The sequence below is a fragment of the Lepisosteus platostomus genome, chromosome 14 (genome assembly GCF_059453375.1).
Source record: "Lepisosteus platostomus isolate fLepPlt1 chromosome 14, fLepPlt1.hap1, whole genome shotgun sequence".
Classification (NCBI taxonomy): domain Eukaryota; kingdom Metazoa; phylum Chordata; class Actinopteri; order Semionotiformes; family Lepisosteidae; genus Lepisosteus; species Lepisosteus platostomus.
This window is the reverse complement of record NC_142624.1, coordinates 23,803,726-23,828,880: the sequence shown is the minus strand read 5'-3', so window position 1 is coordinate 23,828,880 and position 25,155 is coordinate 23,803,726. Positions and strand designations below refer to the sequence as shown.

General features: G+C 35.0%; 1 protein-coding gene across 2 annotated transcripts in view; it reads right to left on the bottom strand.

Annotated features, from left to right (window-relative positions):
* Positions 1-817: 817 nt before the first annotated feature.
* Positions 818-25,155, bottom strand: part of ube2e3 (ubiquitin-conjugating enzyme E2E 3 (UBC4/5 homolog, yeast)) — a 48,433-nt gene continuing 24,095 nt past the window's right edge. For both annotated transcript variants that reach the window (XM_088605155.1, XM_088605156.1), the window contains exons 4-6: positions 4,545-4,677; positions 2,793-2,940; positions 818-1,456 (exon numbers count right to left, since the gene is read on the bottom strand). In XM_088605155.1, coding sequence (XP_088461281.1) covers positions 1,359-1,456; positions 2,793-2,940; positions 4,545-4,677 — 379 coding nt within the window. In that variant the 3' untranslated portion in view covers positions 818-1,358. The remainder of the gene's footprint in view (positions 1,457-2,792; positions 2,941-4,544; positions 4,678-25,155) is intronic.

The following is a 25,155-nucleotide window of genomic DNA, read 5'->3' as shown; positions in this document are numbered from 1 at the left end:
CTTTGCAGAGGAGAAAGAATAAACCAATGATGAGTAATTCAGCAGATTTATAGAGGAATAAAAGTCAATAGAACTACTATACACCTAACATTTATCTGAAACACAGAAGCATCCTATGTTTGCAGCTTCTTCAACAGGATTTTCATAGATGATTGAAAGAAAGGGAGAACTTCAAAGAAAGTGGGATACCTGGTGCAAATATAGTGGAAAGAGATGGTGGACACGAAACAAGAAATTTTGATTTCTAACATCTCATTGACTGAGAATCATCAACTCTGACATGAACCTCATGCTCCAATTAAGGTATTACAAACACCTAATACCAGCTGGAAGTCTGTTACTTTAAGTCATTCTAAAAGGTAAAGGTTAATATGCTGTCAAATCCAGTAACAATACTATACAGAGACTGCATGCTCATTCCCCTTTGTCTGGATTCTGCCATGTGAATTTTTACCAATGTACAAACTCTAACATAGCCTATGCACATTCCCATTCAGTGGAAAAAAGTTATTTAAATAATGATATTCTTAAAAAAAGAAACACTACTGTTCCATTATTTCTGTTGCAAATGACAACAGAACACTGCTAAAATACAAATACAAGTTGCACATTACCCATATCAAAATGCAGCAATGTGCACAAAATTCAAACCTCATTCATGAAATCATTTAATGAAAATCAAATGTCTGAATACTTAGTCCATAGGTTTCTGGGCTCTTTTTTGCTGTAAAACACAGTAAACTTGATATTCCGTTTCATGTTCTGTGATCTATAAAAATCATTTTAAATGTCGATTGTGAATCGTAAACACAACACATTACCCTGGGGAACAAGTTTATTGTGTTTTGGGGTGTTACAGCGGTTGCTCATTATCGCTGAGCTACAAAAGGTTAAATGAAATCTCTTCATTACAAACTGACAAAGGTAAAACAGAGTTCACAACAGCATGTACCACATAACTGGAAATGGATCTGGGTTTAATATAAATGACATAATTCCTAATATTCTACAGCTATTTTATTTAACTTCATACAGATAATGGATTAGGCTAAAATGCACCATAATATTTGGTTGACTTTAGGAACAATTTCCTTATTACATCACAAAATACATTTTGATATCCCAAAGAAGCAAGACTTGCAAGTAGGCATTTAAACATAACTAAATCTACAGCTACAAAATTCTACTCCAGTAGCATTTACCTGTGGGGAACTCTTCCCAGTCTTCATAGGATAAAAGCATAGAGTAGAATCAGTTTAACATATACACAGAAGTCCGTATTGTAAAGGCTATAAAGATTTGTTGCACGTTGTAAAGTTGCCTCCTGATTCTTCACACTGCACAAGAGCTCCTGCCATCTATGTAGCATATCTCTTTGTCCACTGTCTGGCTATCCTGTCATGTTCTGCTCTGTTGGTCAGATACTGAGTGGCTATGCTTCCAACAAGAGGGTCAGCTGAAAAAGAAGCAGAAATAATTGAAATAAGCCTTGAATTCAGCAGTAAAATTTATACTTGAGCTGTATTATTTTTTAATTGTACGACAAAAAGATTTAATCTAATTAAGGGAATACATTAGTACATTTCAAAGATGTGTTCGTTGAATTAAGAAAGAAATACAATATATTAAATTAATTTGAATGTGATGAAAGTGCTGCTTCGGTTTACTATATATTAGGCAAAAATTACTGTCAAGGAGCCCACACCTAAAATGAGCTATCTAATAAGATAGTTCAGGTGGGTAGCTGCGTCTGCATGCGTAGGCTGCAAAGGAACAAGTAATAGGTTTATTCCATGCTGAAAAAAAGAAGAAAGAGAACACAACGTTTCGGGCCATGGAGCCTTCTTCAGGTCACACCTGAAGAAGGTTCCACGGCCAAAACGTTGTGTTCTCTTTCTTCTTTTTTTCAGCATGGAATAAACCTATTACTTGTTCCTATCTAATAAGATGATTTAAACATTTCAGTTTTAAGAAACCTTAAATCCACTGATTCACCACTAATCAATTCATCAAACAAATGGGCCATTAAAAGACAATTGCTTTTTAAGGCAATGTGGATATAGAGTCTACAGCTGTCACCACTTCTTTATCAAGATGACTAATGTGCTTTTTCAAAAAGATTTAGACAAATGTATTCTTGTGTACTGTACCGTCATTGAAATACAACATAATTTTTACATTAGACAAAGCAGCAAATGAAATTGATTAAGCATTCAATGTAGCTTTGTTAATAAATTCCATGACTAAAGGCCACAAAACAAAAAATTCATAATTGATACACAGGACATATTTTTGTATTCCAGAGTCGAAAATGAAATTTCTGTACAAAACATTATATTAAAAAAGTAATAAGTAATAAAATTGAACATCACATATGTTTTCAGTGAAACTGAAAGAATTAATGCAAATCTACACTGCTTAAATAGATCTCTAATACCTTTAATTATTTTTTGGGAGACATTTACCACTTAATTTTCTGCTGATAGCCAGTCACCATTTTTGTTGGCAAATATTCACCAAAAAGTGTAAGATATATTTGTTTTTAAAAATGAAACATCATAATCAATGCAAATAATGTCTTCTAATATAAAGTGAAAAATTAACTGCACAGAATAAAATACCTAACTGCATTTGTCAATGATACTGAAGTTGTATTGTTATCATTGTTTAAATTATCTTAATTTCTCTTTATATATCTATTAGGCAAAGCCTAAGGAAGAAACCTTAGAAAAGTAATGAAAGTAAAACCATTCACAGTCATGGTTTATTCATTTTAATAATAATGCACTCACCAGGATTGCAGTCTGTCAGGAGGGAGCAGATCGACAATAGGACCTTTGAAATAGTCAGAGCAGGGCTCCAGTTGTCTTTCAGTATATCCAAACAGATGACTCCCTGACTGTTGATATTGCAGTGATAAATCCTAGTGCGGAAAGTGACCTGAAGAAAAACAGTTGTGTGTAACTCAATAGGAAGTTACTCAAATGGAAGGTAACAAGCAGAAACAAACAACCAATCAAGGTCGATGATGAAGAAAAACATTTAACAAAGCACCCCTTTCAAACTGGACAGCAATTCTGTGGCTTTTAGTGCATTTTTATACAAAATCTTTTTATTTGCCTTCCTAAGGAGAAGGATAATTATTTTTTGAGAATTAATTAAAAAAGATCTGTCTGTGGGCTTAGATGCCTTTTCACTCTGTACCACAGTAGAACTTAATTCAACAAATGGAATACTGGACATAAAAAAAGTTAGCCACCAGGTCATGCTTTAGTGACACAATGATGAAAAAGGAAGACTGAAGATGTTTATATGATGTAATCCTTTATCTGACTGAAACAATAATAACAGTTTAAAAAAATCATATATAAATGTAGAAACCAGACACCAAAACAATGTTTAGCTAGGATTTAATATGACAAATAAGTCTTTTAAATTCTGATTGTGTGCAAAGGCTCCCTAGAACCACCACAAAAATGACTACAAATGGATAAGTCTGCTTAAATTTGACTATTCAGTGAGACCATCTGTACCAGCTGTTTCTCTGGGATTTGCATTGTCTTGTGACTTTCATATGAAAGGTATCAACACATTATTCTGTTCCTAGAACTAATGAGGCTGGTCATTAAAAAAAAACTTTAAGAATATGTACTTCTTTCACTTTTATCCAGTCTTTCATCCAGACCAATAAATTAAACTTTCATTCATTTTCACACAAAATATATCATTGTATTACATAATGACAAACAGAAATAAGAACAACTAATCTAATAAATTTGTTTTAGCTAAATAGAATAGAAATAAATATTCTGATAGAATTCTCTTCTAAAAGTAAGTTATTTTTTATATCTTTATTTTTAGAACTGAGATCTATAAATCTTTCACATGGTATTAAGCAAACACTTAGCACTGAAATTTATTTTAAAAATGCTGTTCTTTAGCTTTAATATGCATTGCTTGTTAAATATCAAAATAATAATTGTGTCACTGTTAATGACGTGATTAGGAACGTTTTTCTAAAATGTATATAGAAGATTTATATTGATACATATATGAACAACTATTAATTCCATAATTCTCAAAGTATGTGGTACCATTAATGATATTTTATATGCTGTGTGAGAAACCTATTAGTCCTACAGCATCACAGGAAGGTGTCTACCTCTAATATGGTTTGTTTAAATATTTAATTTAAAAATGACATTAACAGTTTAAATTAAAAAAAAGCTCAGGGGCATGAAGTATTCTCCAAAACTACATGTCAATGTCAGCTACTAATTAAATAAGAATAGTGTTGGGAAATCTTTCAGTTAACGTCAAAGTGATAAAGATAGACTGGCATCACTAGAATCATCGGTTGCTTATTAAATTCACTTTCCACTGAAGTGTTTCCTGCTATAAGACGTTCTCATTCTGTTACATTTTACTTAATAAGACTTTAATACAAGAACTATGGGAAAACTATATAAACACCCAGCTTCTGCCATGAAAGAAGGAACTTATATAATTAATTTACAGAATTATTCAGTAAAGTCAAAGCCTACCTTTGGTGGTTTAAAGGGGTAATCAGATGAGAAGGTTATGTCCAGAAAGAACACTCCTCCCTCATAAACAGAGCCAGGAGGCCCAAGGATGGTGGATCTCCATTCATATATATTGTCTCCTTTTGGCCCAGCACTGAAAACAATCAGAAAACAAAGTTGCGTAAGCAGGAGAGTCATGTTTGCTATTTCATTACATTTTAAAGATCCATTTCTCCAAAATAAGGAATAATCTGCAACAACAGTTCCAATTATCTCTCTTGACATTCATTGTTTTGGTGAAACTCAAACTTTCTCTATCTCTTCTTTCCACAAAGAATAAGGAAGAGTTGTGAAAAGATTTATGAGGGCAACTGAGGTTATAGTATATTAGTGTGAGCTGTTGTTGTGTTAAAGAAAGAGTGAGCAGATTTGAAGAGTGCTGTACAATACAGTCTGCAGTAGGAACTAACTTCATTCAAAAACATTCATTGTATTTTTAAAAGATAACAATTAATATAATCAGACTTAAGGGGCATTACCAAACTATTCAATGTCCTACTGAAATTCAGAATCTTTCTGAAGAAGTTTACGTTTACAATTGCACAATATAACATTTATTTTTTATTAAAAAATAACCTGTAGTCTGAACATATTAACACCAGAGGATGATTTACTAAAGAGAAAAAAGTCCTGATAAACTTTTTAGATGACAAAAGGTAATTTCAGTCAATAAATACATGATTTATGTTTGTAAGGCTAGGGTGGTGAGAAAGGATTAAATGATATTTCTATCTCAAAGTAGATTTCCATATACTATTTGAACAATACAGATAACCTTGTTTCAGTAGCTTAAAGTGCTATTTTTATATATTTGTTGTTAAACATGACTCTTGGTTAACGAAAATACCAATAATGTATCTGGATTTGGTTTCTTCCACTTTGACATTATAAAGTACTTTGTATTGATGAGTGGCAGAAATTCTCAGTTAAATACATCATGGTCCCATGCTGTAACACAATAAAATGTTAAAAGGTCCAAGGGGGGTGAATACTTTTTTAAGCACTGTATGTCTAGATTTAGGAGTGTTTTGAACTCCGAGTTGTTGTGAAGTAAATAACAGACTATAAGCTGCAATGATCACGGGTAATTTTCTGTGCCATGAACTTGCTGAACAGAACAAGAATTAAGTATAAGATCCCAGAAATCCATATACATGTTGTCTATATACGACAGGCCTATAATTACATTAACATAGAACTGCTATTTAAATAGAAAACTGGCACTAGTTCTTTAAATTTATTGAACTTTTCATGGGAAAACTAATACTTTAGCAAATTGTCTATATTACTGCAGCAAAGCTGACAAGATAGTGCAAACCATTTCTTTTATTGTTTTTACCAAGGAATAGATGATAACAGCATCTTGCAGAAGATGTACTAATTTACTCATTTAGGGAGTTAATCTGACTTAGAACAAAGATTTTAACCGCCTGCCTACAAACTTCTTTCAGAAAAACAAAAATCAAGATTTTTCTCGCAAAGCCTCCAAGTTTTCACTGCTAAAAGACACAAGAGATGTCCACTCCTGCTGAAAAATCCACTCTTAAGCACGTGAGTTTCAAACAGACTTCTTTTACACTTTAAATTGCAATTTAAATAAATTTCAGAATTTAACAAAACATTAGCAATAAATTAAGGTGTTACATGTAATTTTTGAGGGTAGCATGAGAGTGCTGAGGTAATCACTGACACTTTGCAGCGCTGGGGCTCTGGGTTCAATTCCTGGGGGTCTATCTGAGTGCTTTTTATGTTCGTCCTGTGTTCCCGAGAGGTTCCTCTGGGAAAACATCTTGGGTTTGAGTGTGTGTGTCTGTGTCTGTTCTGTGACGGACTGGAGTCCAGTCCACAGTGTACACTGCCATGTGCCCTTTGCTTCTGGCTTCCTGCAACCCTCAATTTGATGAAGTGGTTCAAAAATGGGGGGTTGTAATTCCTGTTGCTGAAAGTGACTATCTGGTTCATTTTAAGTAATTTTACAGAACACTGTTTGGATTGATCCTGATAATTAAAACAATATTTAATTGTTATATATATTTTTACAGTAATAAAAACTTTTTTTGTAGAATTTCTAAAATTCTAAAATTCTACAAAAAGTGTAAATGAGATTTTAATTCACCATGACCATTTTATTTGGTTTAATGAAAATATCTCCAATGTAAATGACATTTTACATGTAAGATAATTTGCAATACACTAACTGCATAAAATAATCGCTTATCATTATTAGTGTTCATTCTTCAGTAAAGCGGAAAAAAAACAAACACAAACAACATAACTCTATGATTTCACAACAAAGCGCAAGGCACTCACTTTTAATGCTTTAAAGACCTTTTTAAAATAAAGCAAAAAGGATGCCATCAATACTTTAGCGTGGCGATAAAATTCACCTTAGTACACCCTGTATGGTGCATTTCAGTAAGAAAAGGCTGATAATTCTTGTTCCAAAACATTATTTTAATGTAAGAAGCAATAGAATTTGGTGTCTGGACAACAAATTTACAGTAAGTTATGTACCTCCTCATGATATCATAGAACCTAAGTCTACACAACAAAAAATGTAATCTCAAAGGCACTTTGAGCAGAAAGCACAGACTATTTTATTTCTATTATCTAATGTCAACAGGCAAATATTTACTCAAGAACAATCCTATTTCCAATTACATAGAGAGTGCACGGAAAGGATCGTGACACAGTAGTCAGCCAGGAAAGTGCAGTGCAGTGTTCCGCATGTACAGTAGTGTGAATCAAAAGTGTCACGGATGTGCATAAGCAGACATTCTCTTGTAAATCCACGAGTGGAGATCTAAACAGATATGAGCTCCTGCCTCACTGTGTATTTCTGTAGCATCATTAACTATAACAACCTGTCCAGAAAAATGATTTTGTACACAAACCAGCAGACTAAAGCACTCCAAACATTAGTGCCTTTAAAACACGTTAACTAGTGTAGTTACACTGCTTCTCAAAATAGTGCTGGACATCAAAAGGAGAGCAAACCATACAAAACAATTTATGAATAATAAATTACTACACTTAGAAAGTTAAATCAATCATACAAACAAAAAAAGACAGCCCTTTCAGCAAGCATAATATTACATATTATACGATACTTTTAAAAGCATTTAGTAAATTCAGAATAATAGTATGGTTATAAATTCTAAATGATCATTTCCAAGATAATCTTCTGCTCACTGCAGAGAAAAACATACTGCAAATGTATATAACCCCTACAAAGAAAAACATACTGTATGCAATACACCCGGAAACAAATCTGAGACCCAAAGGTTTCAAGTAAAGCTGTCTGTTTTTCATGGATTTGATTAATGCCATCAGAAATCACTGTAGAATTAGTTAACCTTGCAAACAAAGCATACTCAAGAAACAATGAGGGCTTTTGTAATGTACTGCACTACTAAGCTATTACCGTAACAAACTGGTTGGGGAACAAAAAGGGTATGACCGATGAAACAAGCTTTGACTATAAAATTTAACATTAATTTTAGGGCTCTCACTGGGCTACACAAGCAAATTCATTTGCCAAACAGGATTCAAAAACTGCAAGAAAGTCTTAACATAAACCAAGTGAAGTCTGATTATAGCACTAAAAGTTACAGCACTGAATAGTGGACACCAGAAATCTTTAATTCTTTTTATTTTATCATTCACACAGCAGAGGAATCCTACTCCATTGGGCCCCTGAGCAAGGCCCTTAACCCCAATTGCAGACCCTGCGCTCTGACCCCAAGCTCCTTTCTCCCTGTCTGTGCGTCTCATGGAGAGCAAGTTGGGGTATGCGAAAAGACAAATTCCTAATGCAAGAAATTGTATATGGCTAATAAAGTGATTTATATGAAGCTCGAACTACAATTTTAGTAAAAGGAAATTTTCCACTGTCTCCCTGTCTCCTCCACTGATAACCATACTGTTGACAAGATACCGCACTTAAACCACATTAAGAGCAAATATTTTACACAAACGAATGTGTTGATTAATGGTATGTAGGTTTGCCTTTGCTTCAGATCTCAAAAACATATTGCTTTCTGATAGGAATTGTGCAAGAAATTGCATTTACAGACTAAATGTGACCACTAGCTTGTTGAAGGAACTCATAGAATCTTATGCTTCAGAAATAGAAATCTACAATTCTGGCATTTAGCTAAGAACTATATTACTACAGGACTCAACAGCAGACAGGATCTTACAACTCAGGACCAAAATAATAGAACATCAGATGCTACTTTACACATTGAATGTAAGTCACTTCATATTCCGAGATGAAAACCTGTAATATCTTTTTCACCCTCTGTTAAAGTCTTGCTGAATAACAACAATTTCTCCATCAGTTCTTTAACTAAAAACTAACTATAGTACTGGACAAACTATGCGGTCTTCCTGACTTAAAGAAGTAAAATCTGAAATAAAATTTGGTTTTTAAACCAAAAATCAATGAAATTACATCATAACCAGCAAATGAAATCCAGCAACTAACATGAATTCTGCATGGTAACATGCAACAAATAAGAAATCCTATAAGGAGGAAATATGTTTTTGTTTCAGTTTTTTGTATTTTTCCCCATTACCATGTATGATGTATTCTGGTATGGAAATCAATTGTAATAAATTAAAAGGTGATGATGAGACTGGGAAATACAGATAACTGTAATAAATTAGGGGGTGTTTTATTAAAGTAAAAGGTAAAACTCCTGATGTCAAATTGGAATACAAGACAAAATGCCCTCTAATGTCAGGAATTAAACCGAAACCGAACCCAAAAACATTACGTGGTTTCCCGTTTCCCTAGAATTATGTAATTAGAGCAGAATAGGGAGCCACAAAATGTAATGACAAGCACAGTGCCATCCACTGTGCATTTATTCATACCCCCAAATAAACAAGAACAATAAATATCATGAAGCGGAAAGCATTTGGGATTGGTATCATTGGTCTCACCTGCAGCTACTCAATTACAATGGAATGCATCATCATGGTTAAAGTAAGAGAACTCTTCAAAGAGCAAACTGGCCACCACAAAAAAGTCACTGACCATCTCCGAGTTGGGGATGGTTTTAAAACAATCCAGAAAAAGATGAATCTATCACTTTCCACCACAGTACCCATTATTAAGACTCTTCAGGCTAGTGATCACACTTCCAGGAAATGGATGCAAGTGTAAAGCTGAGAATCAAGTGGTTTGGGAGGCAACAGTAGATCTAAAAACAGTTGGAGCTTTGTCTCACATAAGTCAGTTATATGGTCAAGATATACACTGACATGTTTAGAGGTCTGTTGCCAAAATTAGTAAATTTGATATGTAATGCCCATGAAGTAACTATTGAGAGTAATAAGTGGGCAAATATTTCAGGTATAACAATGAAAAACAAAAAAATTAAACATTTAAAAAACTGTAAAAGGGGCAGTATGTTTTAAACAACATCTGAGAAATCCTACCAAATAGTTGACTGTACTTTATTCAAAAAGTTGCCTCCTGGGCTATATACAACATGATGGGGCACTTCACACTCTGCTACAGAATACCATTTCAAATACATTATTTTTTAAACAAGCTTGATACTTCACCAAAAACTGGTACCAAAAGAGCAGAAAATGTGAAAGCAGAAATGGATATTTCACCAAATATGGTGGTGTTCAAAAAGAAGAAAACAATGCTTGAGGATGTTGAAGGTAAAGAAACTCAGTTCTATCTGATTGTGGATGATTTAATACAGTGGTTTCACGGTCATAAAGGTTGATGGTTATTGAGTGTTTTAGTCCACAAAATTTAGAATAAAACGTAGGAATTAATAAATGCATTCTGAGCACTGGCACAGTAGATGAACAGCACAGACAGCACTATAAACGCACGTGTTAAAACCTTCAGTGAAGCTACTGAAAAGCTGATTATATACTTCAAACCATATCTATGATAAGAGAAAACATGCTTTATTAGCTACAGTAGCTCACCATTTCTCAAAGTGGTCAGATTATTTCACCCCCAATAAATATGCACTATAGATACCCTCCTAAAAGGTTCTTTTGCATGCTCTGAAATTCAAACACTATGCAAAAGAACATGGTAATGAAATGTATTTGGATACATTTAGTAATAATACAGCTATAATATTTCGTAGCTTTATACGAAAGGCTAAACTATACTCATCAGTTCATTACCAATTCTGTGGATACACGTGTTTTTTCAGCAGGTTTTCACACAGCAAAGTCAATCCATGAAAGAAGAATAACTGGGACTGACAATGTTTAATTCGATAGTAAAACATAACACAATGGTTTCTTTTACTGAAATGTAAGTGACATTTACATGCTCCATTTTACATGCAAAATTTACCTTTTCTTATTTTTAGAACTTTTAACTTCTCCAGTTTAAGATACTGCAATTTCTGAATTCTGTATTTTTTCTCACTTCAAATCAAAACCAATTTGTTGACACATTATATACATGTTCCTGATAAACACCATCACGCATTGTCTGTGATACTATTGCATAAGGCAGACAAGTGATTAAGTGTCAATACCAGACATCTTTGTTAATCTACATGCTTATTCTCACAAACAGCAGTATGTTAATGATTAACTCATGATTAAGGTACCAGAATGACTTTATAAACACCTACAGTGTCTATAAAAAGTATTCAGTGCCTTTGGCATTTTCCTTATTTTATTTTCTTACATCATGGAATCAAAACATATTTATTCGGGAATTTATACCACTGATCAACACAAAATACCCTGTAGTATCAAATAAAAAACTTAAAGAGCTTTTTCTCAATCAACTAAAAATAATTTGTTTTGATACTTGGTAGAAGCAACTTTAGCTGCAGATACAGTTGTGAGTCTATTTGGGAAAGTGTCTGCCAGCTTTGCACATCTGGACACCATAACTTTCGCCCCTTCTTCTTTACAATATTGCTCAACCTCACTCAGTTTGGATGGGGACTGTAGGTGAACAGCAATTTTCAAATCATTCCACAGATTCTCAATGGGATTGAGCTCTGGGATTTGGCTGGGTCACTCCAGGACATTTTTTTTGTTTTTAAGCCATTCCAATGCGGCTTTTGCTGTATGCTTTGGGTCATTGTCCTGCTAGAATATAATTCTCCCAAGTCCTACTGTACATCTCTTACAGACTACAGCAAGGTTTCCTCCAAAATTTGTCTATATCTTACTCTATTCATTTTGCTCTCTCTTTTGACAAGTTTTCCAATCCCTGAAACAAACAAGCATATCCATAGCATTATGCTCCCTTCGCCATGTTTCATGGTAGGGATACTGTTCTTGCTATGATGTGCAGTGTTAGTTTTGTGCCAAACATAGTGATTAGCATTGTTGCCAAAAAGTTCATTCTTGGTTTCATCCGACCATAGAATCTTCCTCCGCTTGGTATATTTATTTAAAAAGGACACAATGAGAAACTGATCACTTCTTCAGATTTAAAAAAAAATATATATATTGACACTGCTCTGAAGTATTAATACATGCTAGCTAAAGCCCTTTTAAGAACATACAATTGTTTGCTAGTGTTCGCTTTTTAAGGCTAAACCCCCAACTCTTGTGTTTACGGTATGATATAGGAGACAAATTTAATTTTCCTGTTCACACAACCGCACAGACAATACTGGTATTGAATGCAAAATCCACTGCTGCCCCCCAGACAAACAAAGAAACAAAACTGCAAAAAAAACTTTCCAGACAGGGTTACTAACGGTCAAAGTTATCGTACGTGGTCACGTGACTACCCGAAAAAGAAGGCGCTATATCTCGGGGAAAAAAAAGCAGCTGGGAAGCTACTTTCAAAGACACAAAACCTCACAAAAGCAGTACTAACGAATCAGACTGGTTTGGTTCTTTTGTGCCATTGTAGGGGGGCTGAGTGACATCATGCCAGGGAAAAATCAGGCGCTATATCTCAGAAACAAAAGCAGCACAAACGCTACTTTCAATGGGACAAACTGGCACAAACGCACCACTAGTGAATGCAGTGGGTTTCATCATCTGTGCTGTTTGTAGGGGGGCCAACTTCACAGAGCTGTAACAGACAGGTGTATTAACTTTGCAATCAACTGAAACAGTTTAATTGTACACAGGTGGACTCCAATCAAATAATTATGTGACCTTTGAAGACAATTATTGTCTGAATTTTGTAATTAACTAAGAAAACGTTTTAGAGATGTTTATTTGATATTACAGAATATTTTGTGTTCATTAGTAGTAAGAATTCCCAGATAAATCAATTTTGATTTCACAATGTAAGAAAATAACATGTGAAAAATGACAATGGGGGTGAATGCTTTTTATACACACTGTGTGTGCTCTATAAAGTATATACAGAAGTGGTGTGGCTATCAAAGGCTTTTGAAAAAGCCTTAACTAGGGGCTGCTTGAAAGGACAACATTACTAGATGTAATTTCCAATTACTCTAAATCCATTACAAGATGTAATTCCACTTCATAAACATTTTAACACAGCAAGATAATTAAAATAGTATGAATACTGCTACAAATGAGTTACTTGCAAGGTTATATTTCTTAGCTTTTCCTACATTTCCAATCTAGACATTATTACCAGTGATGGGTGACGATAAGAGTACCTTTTAACATCCAGAATCATACTACTTTGTAGTGCATTTTTACAGGCCAGTTTCTTTGTGCCTTGTTCGTATGTGCCATTTGACTTAATCTATTCTACTGTGGAATATTTATATATAGAAATCAAATTCCTTCAGTTTTAGAACACAACAACAGTTAAAACTGTATAGTGGAAATAAACCACTTCATTGTGCTAAGTGCATATCTGATCATCAGCAGCTGCTTTTCTGCCATTAACAGTACCTGCTACTGTTACTGTCACTTTTTGCCTGCATTTGAAGTACTGTACACTGTACAAGAGTTTTGGAAATCCAAAATGTCAGAGATTCTTAAAGTGCAGGATAAGATTTAGTATGTAAAACAGACATCTACAGTAACACCACACTTGAGATATTGGTTCCTATCTTTAATTAATTAGGATTCCAAATCTTAGAAACATTTAATTAAAGATTAAAGTAAAGATTTTTCTTTCCATTTTTTAAACTGATCATGTTTGAAGTCATGGTATCAACATCATATATATATACACACAATAAATAAGTTATTCAATCTCTGACAAATCCCCCTGCATTAACCAATATGTGCCTGACACATGTATTCAAAACCCTTTCAATATGATCTTATTGAGCAGTTCCACTGTATACCCGAAATGGGTCACGCAGTCATTTTTGAAAATGCGACCCACCCTGAAAACTAGGCCAGCCCAAAAACTGTTTAGCCAATAAAACCAGAACTTTATAGGTACGGTTTCCTTATCAAAAGGATATATATGTGAAAGTAGAGTTCCTACATAAACTACATTGGCTGCCTGGCCACCAATCCTTTCTCTTTGGTGTCAGTTATGCAAACACCTACTGTTTAAAAACTGTTTGGCCAATGAACTGAAGTTAGTATGTATCACTGTAATTAGCATAATATTAAGACAGCATTAACATCTTATGCACCACTGCTCCAGTGTAACCCAAAATGGTGGCATGACATTATTCTGTTCTCACAAATCAAACTGTCTATGTCTTTGGAACTGCTACACTGACTGAAGCGAAACTTGACAGATTTCATGAACATCCAAATCTGTACCTCATTTGCACCTCACAAGTTGCTGTGAATGTTCTCCCATCCACATTAGGTGGATGTGGCAGTGTGACCTACACAAAGTGCTTCTTTCAAGGATTGTTTGGCTAATTAACTCTAGATTTTGTAGGTATCATTCCAGTTGCAATACTGTTGATGTATGGTGAAATGAGGTTCCAGCATAAACCACAATGACAGACCACCTTTTGTCCTAAAAAATCAAACCCTGCAGAGATTGACTGAAGCTCATTAGGTTTCATTACATCAAGCTCCGCTTTGTGACTGCAGCTCACAGGTTGTAGTGATACTTTAAATGCCCACATTGGGTTATCACCTACTTGACAATACATGGTTGTAAAAATACAAAAAGCATCTTTTTTAGAAACGCTGTATAAAGAATAAATGATTACTCCTCTAAACCGCAAGATAAAAAAGGGTACATGCAGTGCACAGACCAGGGAAATAGTGCATTTTCTAACCATGTAGAAAAGACTGAGGTTACATCAGTATTCACCCGTATTTTATTTTTCTGTGAATGGAAACAAAATCAGGTGGTCTGCACTCTGGGGACTGGAGATGAAGAATTCTGGTATAAAGAACCACAGCTTTAACAGGATTTGTTCGCAATAAGACTGATACAGAACAGCTGTGCTACAAAATATATCTAACAGCTACAGATACTAAAAGTACAATCTCTCCTCAGACACTGTTATTGTATTCAATTTATTTAAGCCTTCCAAGTGTTCAGTGTAGTTTATGACAGACTTAAAGTTATTGTCTGAAAAAGCTTTTTTCCCTTTTTCCTTTGTCTTTTGGGGAAGAAATATTATCCTAGGCCTGTTCTTGGGCATGAATTGTTGTGGATTTCAATTGTTAATAAAGACAAAGGTATTTCAGACCCAACAAGGCTATAAATCATACTTAATGAATTGACTTAGATGATTTCCCATTACTCTGTTCCCCTTTGAGGTGCAGCACAGGTGGATGGAATGTGACAGAAACAGTAAACCTGCCATTTCCGGGCCACTAAACCAACAAACTGTTCTATTATGTGATTATGTTCCATGTGTAAGAGGAAAAGCTCTCCCTGTTGTGCAATGTAAATGTTATCCATAGCTTGTTAGTGGCAAATTTCGAGTAATAATCCCCTTTGAAATGGCTGACCGATATAATCCACAAAACCTCCAGTTTGTGGGTTGTCATCTGTCCCACCACCACATGGAACAATCCTGTGTTTCAAGTGGAGACTGCAATCCACAGTTTCCTTGATATGCATCCTGTAATCGACCAAAAGTCATCCATAAAACAGTGATCTCCTATTCACCACAGAAAAACTCTCCAGAACACTTAAAAACTTGGCTATAATTTGTTCCCTTTACTTCCCATAACATGACACAATATTGCAAAAACTCGCTTAGCTTTTAAAGTGTAAACTGTAGCTTGATATTTATAGCACTGACTTGATTTTATAACATACATAGCTGACTTGATTTTATAACATACATAGCAAAGAAATGGAGAAAAATTACAGCCCATACAAAAGAAAATAAGAACAAGACAGGGCTATTTCATTCATTTAGCCTGTTTGGTTGCTACTACCTAAATAATGCAGAGATCCTATCAAGCCCTTTCTTGGAATTAGCCAAGTTAATAGCTTCAACCACATTGCATGGTGGCCTGTTTTAGGTTTTCACAACACTATGTATGAAAAGTACATCCTGTTTTGCCTTCCAAAAATACTTTCATACTTTTGTGAATACAGAGGCTACTGTTCCTAAGAGTTACTACTGTATCTTATATACAAATAAAAACTACTTTATTACTTGGAATTTGTTTCAAAAGTACAATGCTTGTTTAAGCAAAAGAAGTAACACTTTAACAAATGTTACAAAAAATATCCCCACCATACTCTACTGCCATCTAACACAACTATTTGTTTAACTGATCAACAGATCGTAAACTTCCTTACATTTGACTTCGGAGTGATACTGGCACCAGAAATTGAGACTCTGCAGGAACCAGTGTGTACTAAAGGTTGGATCAGATTATATATGAATTACAGATGGATAGCACATAAACAGCTGCACTGTTTCTCAAAAAGTTTAATTCCATAAGTCTGTGTACTGTACATTTCACATATATTAAAAATACTACTACATATCCTTCTGAAAAATAATCATCAGGCAGTCATTTGCAAATTTGCCATTTCATTTCCAACCGTTGTAATGTGCAACATATGGAACATTCTTGAAGAGTCCCCATAGCCAAATCTATGTGTGAAAACTGCAACAAAATCCACTTCCTCCTTGAAAATATGTTTGTGGAACCCCTAATCATCAAGAGAATTAATAAAGAGAGGATCTGTTCCCATGTTGTCAATGGAAGCAGGAATCTACAGCGTATTGTTACAGTGCCACATACTGTAACATCATATTGTGAAACTACACTCCACTCAAAAACCTGGAAGCTTTGTACAGGTCCCAAGACACTATCATCACAAACACTGCAATATAAGACATCAATCACAATTACTTTGATCAATGTTAATACCACACAAAACAATATGAGAAGTGATGGTTACTGGAGGTAGACAGATAAAGACTAATCTTTTGCTCTGGTTTGTACAAATTAAACTGGCATAAACAGCACACTTAACATAAACAAAACAATTTCAAAGACCTTGTACAACCTAATAGCAGCACCAAAACTGTTTTTTTTTTCTCAGTGAACTTGCCAACGTCACTGATAGGTGAACAACAGAAAATGTCAAGCAATCAAAATACAGTAGCTGAGAACATACTGTAGTATACTAAACAAGGCTTTACCCTCCTTGGCCAACTCAAAATCGAAAGTTGTCCATATATTGGCAATGGTTTCTATCTGAACAACGTGGGAACCAGCCAACTTTAGGCAAGCATTCACAGAGAAAATGAGTGAGAGAAAACTCAAACAAATCTGCAATGGAGATTCACAGGTGGTAGACCAAAAAGATAACCCAAAGGAAGTATAAAACATTAAAGGACTAATTAATTTAAGGCTCATACCAGAAAAGTATTAAAAAAGGACCCTTCTGCAGTAACAGGTGATTATGTTTCATTGATTTTAACTGCATCTTAGTTAAGAGACACTGATGGTGACAAATACAACATAAGTGGATATACAACTTTCTAAAGAGACAGGGAAAATGGAAGAGGTGGAGGTTTTCAGGAACAGGTCCTTGAATCATTGATGTATCACCCAGACAGTATAAAAGCAGAACATAACATGAATAATGCATGTTTTCCACATCTTATCAACACAATTGCTAGTGTAAGAGCTGAACATCCAAACAATATTCCCCACTTCTAAAAAGTCATACTATTTTGAAACAACATGAAAACAGGGCAATGCATTTTTTCAATGGTTTCTTAATGAAATTCATCATGTGAAACCAACAACTATTATTAACAATACAGTTACTAACAACAATTATTTTCCCCCCACAGCCTCTAAACTTCATTACTAAGAAATCGGAGAACGTACTTAACCAACAAGCTAGTGCAACCTATACCGATCAATTTCAGTAACTTCTTCTGAGATGCCATGAAATGGCTTCTGGAGCATTAATGGGTCATGATTTACCTGTTTGTGACCACAGGTATATGAGAAACAATTATCTCCAGATATTTTAACTTTTCTAATGTAGACTGGGGAAAAACCAACAGGGACTGGATCTAGAACAGCTGAAGCTGACATGGTACACATGGCTGTATTAGCTTGCAGGTTAATGCCTGCAAACACCAAGTAGTTCCACACTAAAAATATAAAGAAAAACACAGCATTTCACCTGGTGAAACATCTTCATTTGTGAATAACACTTGAATAAGGCTCACTGGATATAAGACTATTTTTTCGGTCTACTTTTTAGTGTGGAAGTAACCTCTGCTCGTGGCTAAGTACTGCTTCCTTACCCAGCTTGTCTAAACACTTTAAAAGAGGGAATACCTGTATTGATTTTGCTTTTCAAACAATTAAGATAGAATAAATAAAACAGGAGAGAGAAACATTAGGGAAATGTGATAATAGAGTCCAAAATAAAGGTTTCAATTCCAGTCAAGCAAAACATGAAGAAATGAGGCAGAATTTAAGAGAGGCAGAATGGGTAGGATGAAAGTGGAACCAGCAGAGAATGGATGACAGCATTTGTAAGATATTCTGTTTGAAGCAATGAAAAGGTTTATCCCAAGAGTAAGCAATTAAAAAGCTACAAAATAATGGCTCTGATTGTTTAATTTATACAGTACCTTGCAAAAGCACAGAGGCCCTTACACAGTTTTCATAGTCTTGTTGTTTTAAGGTTTGCAGTCATAACACTTTGAAGCAGCAATTAATAACTGTGATGTACACAACCTGCTCAACATAGTCAAAGCACAAAAAACAAAATGACAAAAGTAAATAATTCATGTACAGTATCAGAAACACAGAGAAGTCTTGAGTGTGTGGGTATTCAAACACTTAGCTTCGGTAAACCTAAATTAATTTAGCTGCACAAAATTATCTTAACGAGCCACACAATCATGTGCAATAAAAGTGATCTCAGAATCAGTACACATTTCTGTAAGGTCTGACAGTCTGGAAGCAAATTCTAACACCAAGAACCATTAAAACAACTCAGAGAAAAAAATGTAGCAATGCACAGACTGATTAAAAGGGTATAAAAACATTCCAAAGTATTTAATATCTTATGGTGAAGTCGATCAGTAAGAAGTGGAAAGACACTGGGACACTGCCTAGATCAGACTTTCCCTCCAAATTGAGCAGCTGGGAAAGGGGGAAACTGGATAGGGACGTCACAGTGAGGCCAACAGTTACAAAATTCAGTAGCTCAGATGGGAGAAAACATCTGTGTGTCACTTCACAAAAGGGAATTGCATGGAACTGAAATAAAATCTCAAATCCTACATGGGGTTTGCAGGAAAGCACATACTGTAAGTGATACTGCAAATATGTGGCAATAGGTTTTGTTTTCAGTCAAGACAAAACTGCAACTTTTTGGTCTGAAAGTAATAAGTTTCATGTGGCGCAAGGCTAACATAGGGCATCACTCAGTCAATAACACACCTACTCTCAGGCAAGGTGGTGACAACATTTTGTTATATGGTATTTCTTCTCATCAGCAGGGACTGGGAAGTTTGTCAAGACTTAAGGGAACATACTGCAGATGAACCAAAGTCCTGACAAATCGTAGTGGAATACCTGCTTCAGACTTTAATCTGGAATGAAAATTCACCTTTCAGCACAACAATCATCCAAAACTACACTGGAATGGCTCAAGAATAAAAACTTAAATGTTTGAATATATGTCCTTAAATGACTCAAAGTCTTGAACTGAATCCTACTCAGAATCTGCTAAAAGACTTGAAAACTGCTGTCCATTATCAATCCTCAAGCAATCTGAGAGACCTTGAGCGCACCACCTAAGAATAGGCAAAACATTTACTAAGCCTGTCTTGTTCTAAATACAGTACTTATGCAATCAACATATTTCATTTTTTTTCTCTTTAGTTTTTGCTGATATTTACTGTAACTTGTCTCACCCTTAGAAGTCTTCAGTCTGGACATTAAGGTTTCGAATGAAAGATTAAGTTTAAAAAAACGTACGCTTCAGTTTGTAATTTCGCAAAATGGGACACGATATAAAGGTCTGAATAGTTTTGCAAGGCACTTTTCCAGAGATGGAAAAGTCTTCTGAAATAGAGACTAAAATAAACAATAAAACTGTTGGTATTGAAACAAGTAAAGTGTTTGGCATTACAACAGCAAAAGAACAGTAGTCTCAGAGATAAAAAAAAACTGGGAAACATTAACATGAAGAAAGTCAATTTATAGATGGGGATTATTACAAGGCAATGATTGGTAAAGGCCGATGGGAAATTTGGCCAGAATGCCAGGATTACACCCCTATTCTTTGAGAAACACTCTGGGATTTTTATTGACCAGAGAGAGTCAGAACCTCGGTTTTACATCTCATCCGGAGGGTGGCGCTTTTTTACAGTATGATGTCCCCATCACTACACTGGGGAATTAGGACCCACACAGGCCACAGGGTGAGCGCACCCTGCTGGCCCCACTAACACCTCTTCTTGCAGCAAATGTAGTTTTTCCCAGGAGGTCTACCATCCAGGTACTGACCAGGCTCACACCTGCTGAGCTTCAGTGGGTTGCCAGTTGTGAGTTGCAGGGTGATATGGCTGCTAGACAAGAATGTGTCTGTATATTGTAATTTTTCTAGAATGAGGGTTTTTTTCTGAGCAAAGCTAATTCTTTACATTAACCAAAATACTAAAAAAATTATTGTACAAAACTACTTTAATATGTATAAAACCAGTTAGCATTATTACATTAATAGAATTGTGTAGTTTATTTTATTAATTTACTAACAGTTTACAGCAATGTGCAATATTCTGCATATTCATCACACTATTATTAATAACAGTATTAATGAAGGAAGAATAGTTAAGAAATAACCCAGTGGTACATTTTTCTAAGACATTTTCCTTATAGAAACTGAAACAATGGTCAAGAAAAGCTTTGAAGTGGAAGGTAATGCCACCTCACACTGTTACACCTGTAGTGAGTTACCTATTATTTCAATACATACCCACTATTTTCTTTCTGTGGTCACTTTTAGCACATAGAATGTTTCACAATTTTAGTGTATTAAAAGAGCCAGAGTACCCCCACAGTCACTAAAACCACAAATGTCTTGAAAATCCCCCCCTTTTTTAAAAAAAAAGAATGAACTGCATCTGGTTTCTCAGTTCCTACATGGGGAATTTTTACATTTCAATTTTATGTTGCTTTGACTCTACAATTACATTGCCTCACCATGTGCTTTGGTGCTTAATCGCATGTCATACACAATCTCTCTCCCCTTCTGTGTCCTTAATCATTCCTTCACAAGACTTCACTTACAGCTTAAAGAATTAATAACTTCAAAAGGCAAATTCTGTTAAACCACCATCTTTTCAATCATTTTTTTAATTTATGAATAACTCTCACCTTGTCTGCATAGCAGCCTGTAACCATACAGAATGCTTTAAATACCAAAGCAAAGCCCCCATGGAGGACAGACTGTCATTAACAACTAAAATGCAGGACCCATTAAATATTATCATCAAATATTTTACCCTTAAGAAGCCGGCATTTACAGATATAAAACCTGAAATTACAAAATTAATTCCTGTAACCTACCGCACTTTGCTTGAAAGACTTTGATCTAGTGATTTCCTTCTTTCCGGCAAAGAAGGCTGTAATCAAGTGACAGGATAAGGACTGGACTCTTTTCTTCATGTGACAATTTGACTAAAGTCAGGCTCAAGTCTATAATTACGCTGACATTAAATGAATAACTATAATCCCCGCTCTTAAAATGCCACATTGTACTCAACTTATAACTATGCATAGATCAATGCAAAGTGCCTGTGATAGAAGAATATTATGTACACTAGCACACTCTCCCAGATAAAACAGAAACATACAGAAAGTCCAAACTGTCAACTATTTTAGAATGGGAACTTCACTTTGCACTTGAGAAACAAGACTGTTTTAAAGTAAGGCAAACCCCTTTGAAATCATACTTAGTGGAATACAACATACATACAACCTTAGTGGAATATTGCCTGCCTTGTTTTTTATTATTATTATTATTATTATTATTATTAACACCACGTTGGTGTGGCACTTAGTGCTGCTAGTATATATCTCTTGGATCCTGGGTTCAATTTCAGACTGTGCAAATTACACCCACAAGACAATCCATTCTCATGCTGGGTAAGTACATTGTTAGATCTAGATTGTCCCCTTGTGCCTATTTGAATGTATGGCCTTTAATGGACTGGCATTCCATCCAGGGCATAATCCAAAGCATTCATCAGGAATAAGCAACTTTGCGAAAATGGATGAATGGACATGACTGTGATTGTTTTGGGAATTAATAGAATTCTATGTGGTGTGCACAACTACATCAAAACAGTAATAACCATTGAAACCACCAGACAAACTTCAGGAAGGAGAGGTATAAACATTTATTGTAAAGCTCACACCTGAAGAAGGCGCTACAGCTGAAATGTTGTGTTTTCTCTCTTCTCTTTTCAGCATGGCATAAACCTATTACTTGTTCTTTTGAAGACTACGCATGGTGACGCAGCTTCCCACCTGAAACATTTGTTATTACTGCTTTTTATATTGCCTCCTGTGACTTTGCGTTTAGTGGAGGTGATATATAATGCCTGTCTGTTATCATCACTGTAGAAGGATGATCTACTATGGAAGACAGCTCTTGAGAAGTTAAATAATGAATGGAAAGTAAACATACTAACATACATTGGCAGAGTTCCAAACCAAACTGTAAGGGCTACCACGTAATGATCTTTCAAAGGTCTAATTAAATTTTCAGATGGTAAATAGACCAGGTTTGATTGCATCATATTTAATTTCAGTGCTGTAGCTTAGTTGTTTACGAATACAAGTTACTACAGATCACACAGACTGAAAAGCAGACTGAAGACAGGCCTAATGAAATTCGTATTCATAACGGTGGTATTATCAGAAAGAACTAGTTAAAATTAAATGATAAGATTGTGTTTTATAAAAGCATGAAATGTAATTGTCATATATTTTGCATTTGATATTTTACGTTCCATGTTACTATACAACTATATAACTTTCTGTAAACTTTAAAAGTCTGTCCTAAGGTATGCAGAGTTACAGTGCATTGCAAAAGTATTCAACCCGTCATTATTTTTATTGCAAACTCACCTGCTCAAACAGAAAATGTTCAAAAAAGAAATGTTACTTGTCAGCAGATAATTTAAAGAAAATCAAAAACTGAAAAATGCTGCCTGGATACATTAAGTATTCAGACCCCTGTGCTCTGGTAGCACCGAGTTTATAAAGGTGAAAGAAATTTATTTGCCAGGAAAGCATTCCTAATGAGGATATAATTGCCTTACCATTGGTCTCTGCCTGTGCACCACTGAAGTGAGTTTTACTGGATAAAAACCCCAGTCTGTTTAGGAATCATTGGTCAAGCAGTGAATCTGAAGAAAATGTATGAAAATTAAGACTAAAGAGCTTTCTAATGAAGTTAGAGATGTAATGATAATAATGCATAGATTAGGGAAATGCAACAAAAACATGTCAAAGTGTTTGGATATCCTAATGAGTACTGTTGGCTCAATAATCAAGAAGTGGAAGCTGCATCAGACCACCCAGACACTGCCTAGAAGAGGCCATCCCCCAAAACGCATCAGCCAAACAAGAAGAAGACTTGTGAAGTAAGCCACTGAGAGGCCAACACTCACTTTGAAAGACCAACTGTGCAGAATTCAGTGGATGAGATTGGAGTTACGGTGCATCAGTCAGCTACATCAAATGATCTGTATAACACTGGCCTGTATGGGAGGGCATCCCTAAACTTAATCTGTGGCACAATTTGAAAAGTGCGGTCCACAAGCACAGTCCAGGAAACTTTAATGAGCTGGAGCAAATCTGCTAAGGGGATTGGGCGAAAATCACTCCTAACCAGAGCGCAAAGCTGGTAGACACCTAACCCCAAAAGACTTAAGAATTGGTATTGTGGCAAAAGGTGTGCTCTGCCAAATATTCATGTGTGGAGTCTGAATACTTGTGCAAGTCGCATATTTCAGTTTTTGACTTTCTTTAAGATATCTGCTGATGAATAACTAATTTTGCCTAAGAATTTTCTGTTTGAGCAGGTGAACTTGCAACAAAAATATTGATTGGAAAAAGATGTGCAGATATCATTTGTTAATCAGCAACATTTGAAAACTTTTCAAATGTCTGAATACTTTTGCAAAGCACTATAAAATGAAGTATGTATAGTCATAAACGACAGAAGACATTGCCAGCCGACCAACAGCAGTCTTAAATATCTAATTAATCATAACTTGTTTAACTGTCACCTTGGCACTTTACATAAAGATGTAATAACAGGCTATAGTGAATTACAACTAGTAACAATAACTAATCCACTTGACCTCTTGGACACCATAGAATTATTTTTACACAAATATGAATTTGTATAGAATAAACAACTTATAGTCATTCAGTTTATGTACCTTTAAAGCTATCCATTAGAAATAGTATAATTACAATATCTTTTAACATTTAGAGTCAATTAAATTAATTTGCTGTAGCTGTGTAAAATGGCTGTATTTATAGTTCATTATCCAAAGATATTAAAAGGTATTAAGGTATTCACTTTTCCTATAGTAACAAACCTTTAAATGCAATTAACAGGACTACATTAAAACACCTTTAAATATAAAGGCATGTAAAAAAGTTTTAATAACCATTATTAATAACAATACAAGATCTCAGTAATGTCCTGCTTTCATCAACAGGCTTTTGTTCTGTATGGAATTTGTAATACAGGACAACTAACAGAATACTTTCAAGCCATACTAAATTCCATAAATAACTTTGCACAAAATATATAAAATACAGCAGATGTCAAAGTCAGAAACTTTGCGACTTCCTGGCTACTCCAGGCAGAAACCAAATTAACCAGGAATTTTGCATCATTTCTGTTTCTGCCTGGTCAGATCAAGAGATGCCCACAGCACACTGGGCAAATCCTGAAGAAAAAAAAAACTGTACTGTCTTCAACACTGTACCACACAAAGCAGTAAAAAACAGCCATTAGGTCACACTCAGCAGTAGTGCGCTGAACATGGTTTTAAAGTCCACATTTATGTTCTCCCTGTTCGAGAATGAAGATGTTGACAACAGCATTACAACACAGAAAGAGGAATCTAGTGTTAAATACAGCAATTACAGTAGTATCTACTGTGTAACTATGACAACTTATGGTAACTCATACTTCAGGGCCATTACG